We start from the raw sequence: 4755 nt of genomic DNA, 5'->3' as shown, positions 1-4755 counted from the left end.
CGTGCCGAGGTCGTCGAGCTCACTCGGGTGCGACGCAATGACAACGACGCCGACGATCACAGCGAGACCAAAGATGGCCACCGAGAGGACGATCGCGCCCGAGCCGGCGGCGGACGAGCCGTTTGCGAGCTCGATGCGCGCCTTGTACGAGCCCGTCATGGCCACGATGTAGAGCGAGAGGAGCAGAAGCAGCACGTACGCCCAAATGACTTTGCGAAAGTACTCGACCCAGAGATTCTTCTTTGACTTTTTGACGCACGTCATGATCGCCGTGACAAGCACGTAGAGCACGAGAATGGCCGCAAAGACGATCGATAGGATCATGAGCGTGTAGTAGAAGAGGTCGTCGGGCTGCACGCCGAGCGTCGCGGCGTACCGCTCGACGCCGGTCTCGCTCGTTTGCGCCGAAAAGATGTCGAGGCGGCGTGCGTGCAGCGACGATTTCACGGCGTCGACGCCTTTGCCAATGTTGAAGTTGACCCACGCGAGCTCTTTTGTAAACTCTTGGAAAAACAGTGGGGCGCCCGACGTCTGGAGCTGCCCGAGAAGGCCGATGAACTGCGCTTGCTCGACGATCGCGAGCACTTCGTTCACGTTGGAGCCTACGCTGCCGAGCGTAGCCGCGCCCGGAAGGAAGGATGCCCATGCCATGGACGCGACCCCCGACGCGACCGACGAGGCGATGGCAATGCCAACCTACATGACATGAGATAATGCAAGTCTCGCGGTGGGCGCACCACAGAGCTCATGGTTTGGCCGCCAAACGTGTCGAGCGTGTGGCGGAAGCCCGTCGTGTTGGGCGGGAATTGCGTGTTGATGCCGAGGACGCAGCCCGAGCAGTTGAGCGATGCGGCCGACTTGCCGGCCGAGAGCGACGCGATCTGGTCCTCGCCCCACGGCTTGAGGTACAGCGTGTAGATGAAGTACATGAGGACGAGTGGTCCGAGCGTGAAGGCCAGCCAGACCACCTTGTAGAGCACGAGCGTGAGGCAGCAGCATTTGCTACCGACGCCCATCGTCGCGACGATTGCACTTTGGCGTCTATTCGATGGAATCAGACGCGTCCAATTGGACCGGTATACAAACCCGCCTATAGTGTAAAGGGTGGAATGGCACCATACTCAATCCAAATGAAATGGCGTGGTGTAATGCGCCAAAAAAAGACATTACTTTATTGGCGTCGAAATTTACGGTATCTTGGCAGCTCGGTCCGACAACAAACGGCGGGAAGGCGGCAAGCGCTGCTGCTGCTATGATCTCTTCCCAGGCAAGCGACAGCAGAGCACGACGCGCTCAACAACTCGATACTGGACACACAGTGGCGTTGGCACAGCACACGGAGAAGAAACGAAAGAAGGGAAAACCACAGATGACGTCATCCGTTTGCACTTGCCCGAGAAACTCACGGGTCAGAGTTTTGTTGAGCGACTGGCCAAGTCTCGCATTGGAGATACCAGAGAGAGCATCTCGAATGCTAGAAGGGAGCAAAGGGCCTATCGAGCCGAAGAGGACGTCGTCAGAACCGAGAAGCTACCTGAACCTGGTTCCTTGGGCCAAAAAGCATCTCCGCCGGTTGCAAGAACGCGTTGGAGAGAGCGATGTGTGGCATGCGAACCCGTGTCACAACACCGCGATGCGTGGGCATCGTAGCAGCTGCGCCTCGCACGATCTCGAGACCGAAAAGAGAGCTTGCCATGTCGAGCATCAGTAGGTCCCATAAGCAATGATGTACGGAGCTTTGTCGTCGCCAAGTTGAAGTCGAACGCACGTGACCATCATTCTTGACGTTCAAGCACAAAACGTCTTATTTTAGTTTTTCCCGCCATGAGCGCCAGCAACAGCACCGACAACGCCGCGACGGCTTGCAACGCGCAGGTTATAAAATGGAAAACTTGTCTTGTTTCGTTTAATGACACATGCAACATACATGTCGCCGCCGCACCGAGACAGGGACCAATCCGCTCGAGACGACTTCCGACGTTCTAGTTCCTAACAACTAAGGTGCTTCTTAGAGCACGAGCGCTTGCGCGACGGCGTAGTCGCCCGAGTGCGAGATCGAGAGCTTGACGCTGCTGAGGTTCGACACCTGGAACGCGGCAAGGGCGCGGCCCGCAAAGCTGACGGTCGGCGCGCCCGAGACGGACTTGCCAATTTCGATGTCAATGAGCGGCGCTTCCGGACCCGCCGTGAGCTGCGCGTTCGGGTTGGCGTTGCAGATGGCCTTGACGACAGCCTCCTTGGCGGCCCAGCGACCCGCAAACGACGCCGCGGGCGCGGCCGACGCTTCGCAGTACGCGATCTCGGCGGGCGTAAAGTTGCGCGCCACAAACGTCTGCTTGAGCGCAAAGTCGGCAAAGGTAGCGATCGGCTCGACGTCGATGCCGAGGCCTTGGCCCGACGACATGATGAGCTGCGAGCCGGCCGACGCCATGGACGATTCGAGCATCTTCTTGGGCGCGACGACCGGGCCCGACGTCGGCGGCGGCGCGACACCCGTCTCGACCGCCGCGTCGACTTCCGACGACACGTCGCCGAACGTCCACGTCTTCTCCTTGGGGTTGTACGCGGCGCGGGCGTTCGGGTTGAGGTAGACCGCCGACTCGTTCTCGGCCGTGTACGGCGCGTGGTCCTTGACTTGGACGAGCGCGTGCTTGTTGGCGAGCACGTTCTGGTAGTAGTTGTGGAGACCCGCCGTGCGCTTGGCGCGCTTGACCGAGTACGCTGCGTACGTCTCCGGCTCGAGCGCCGCGAGCAAGTAGTTGGGGTGGATCAAAAGCACTTCGCCGCCGGCTTGGCCAAACCCAAAGCTCTTGAGCATCGCAGCCTTGACGCCGTCCGTCTGGATCGACCGGTTCGGGTACACGAGCAGATCAAACTTTTGGAGCTCGGGCGCCGTGTTGTCGTTGTTGGCGTTGCCCGGCACAAGCCCGGACTGCATCACTTGGAGGAGGCCGTTGAACATCCACGCCGCCGCCGCGCCCTTGGGATGGCCCGTGAGGTACTTTTGGCACACGACCATGATCGGGTTGCCCGGCGTGCGGCCGAGGTGCTCGAGCTGCTTCTGCGTGATCTCGCTCTCGTTCTTGTCGTTGGCGTTGGTGCCCGTGCCGTGGAAGCTCGTGACACCGAGGTCGTCGACCGTGAGCCCCCACGCGTTGAGCGCCCGCGAAGCGGCGCAATTGAAGTTTCGCCCTTGAAGAAGTCGTGGCCCCACATGTGCTGGGCCGCCTTGAGCTTCTTGAGCGCCATGCGCTCGACCACGTCGGCCGCGTACAAGGTCTGGTTCCCGGCCGCAATCGCCGCGAGCTGCTTGGTCTTCCACGCGTTGATCGCTTCGACTTCGTCGTCAAACTGCGCGCGGCGGAACGACGGGTTCAAGAGCGCGCTGGCCATGCGCCCATCGTCGCCGACCGTGAACTCGCGCGCCGTCGTGAGGATGCCCTGGCCCGGCGACGGCACCGATCGGCCGTTCTTGTCGGTCGCCGTGTTGGTCGCGCCGACGATACCGTAGATCGGGACGCCCATCTCGATCGCGAGCGACGCGTCCATGAGCACCTGGATACCGGCGCCCTGGGCCTCCATGAAGCCGCCGCGGGTGTCGGTGCACGGGCGGCACATCTCGCGCGGGTCGCGGCCCATGCTCGTTTCCTTGACTGCGTCCGACGTCGCCTTCATCTGCGCAAACTCATACGAGCCTTCTTCGCCAAAGTCGTCGTAGCCGCCGACGATGACGACGCGCGCCTTCCCGCTCAGAATGGTTTCGACACCAATGTCGACCGACTCGGCGGCCGTCGCGCACGCACCGACGGGCGTCTTGATCGGGCCGGACGACGAGAGCAGCAGCATGTTGACCCACGCCGCCATCGTGTTGATGAAGCACTCTTGCAGCGAGTCGGACGGAATGTTCTTGGCGAGCGCGCGTTCGTGGTAGATGCGCTTGAGCGAGCGCATGCCGCCCATGCCCGAGCCAGACGTGTTGCCGACCGCCGAGACGTGCACGTACTGGTAGAACTCGTACGGGTCCGTGATGCCGGCGCAAATGAGCGCTTCGGCCGTCGAGACGAGCGTGAAGAGCGTGACGGGGTCGACCGCGTCGGCAATGTCCGCGGGAATGCCGAGACGCTTGGCGTCCCAGCCCGTCGGGATCTGGCCCGCGACAAACCGGTTGAAGCGGAGCGCCTTCGGGATCGAAAGCACCGCGCCTTGGCGGAGGCGGATCATCCACACGCCGTCCTTGCCTTCGTACACGTCGACGTTGTCGTCGCCGAGCTCGCGCTGGAACTCGAGCGCCTCCTCTTGGCTCGCGACCTCGATCGGGCGCATGTTCTTGTCGACCGCGACCTGCTGCAAAACATCTTCTTGGCCGGGTCGTAGCCTTCAAAGAGCGCGGGCTCGATGACGCGGATGCCGGCATGCTCGAGCATCTTCTCTTCGTAGAGCGCCTTGACCTGCGTGTCGGGCACCGGGTCCTTGCTCGACGCGTCGACCCACCCAATGTAGTGCTCGCCGTTCTTGAGCGTGCCGTTAAAGTACACAATGTAGCCGAGGAGCCACGCGAGCTCGATGCAGCCTTCGATCGAGAAGACGCCGTACGACTCCATTTCCCAGCGCGTGCGCGAGTTGCCCCACGGCCCGACTTCGCCAAAAGCCGACGACCACCACCGTCTTGTCCAAATCGATCATGCCGCGGTAGTTGGCACCGAGCGGCGCGAGCTCGGACGCGGCCGGGAGGCTCGGGAACCTGGCGAAGTACTC

At 61.9% G+C, this 4755-nt stretch overlaps 2 protein-coding genes across 2 annotated transcripts in view; both read right to left on the bottom strand.

Annotated features, from left to right (window-relative positions):
- Positions 1–19: 19 nt before the first annotated feature.
- SPRG_14008 (hypothetical protein) lies at positions 20–1016 on the bottom strand (the record flags this gene model as incomplete). Its single annotated transcript, XM_012353425.1, has 3 exons — positions 20–22; positions 61–696; positions 738–1016. 3 exons carry the CDS (start codon positions 1014–1016, stop codon positions 20–22), a joined length of 918 nt encoding a protein of 305 aa, XP_012208815.1.
- A 992-nt stretch (positions 1017–2008) lies between these two features.
- Positions 2009–4755, bottom strand: part of SPRG_21373 (hypothetical protein) — a gene marked incomplete at both ends in the record, with an annotated part of 11793 nt that continues 9046 nt past the window's right edge. The window contains 4 exons of the mRNA XM_012353435.1: positions 2009–3116; positions 3140–4300; positions 4342–4595; positions 4660–4752. Coding sequence (XP_012208825.1) covers positions 2009–3116; positions 3140–4300; positions 4342–4595; positions 4660–4752 — 2616 coding nt within the window. The remainder of the gene's footprint in view (positions 3117–3139; positions 4301–4341; positions 4596–4659; positions 4753–4755) is intronic.

This window comes from Saprolegnia parasitica (assembly GCF_000151545.1).
Source record: "Saprolegnia parasitica CBS 223.65 unplaced genomic scaffold supercont2.123, whole genome shotgun sequence".
NCBI lineage: Eukaryota > Oomycota > Saprolegniomycetes > Saprolegniales > Saprolegniaceae > Saprolegnia > Saprolegnia parasitica.
Note: the sequence above shows the minus strand (reverse complement) of the source record. Positions and strands in the feature narration are given on the sequence as shown.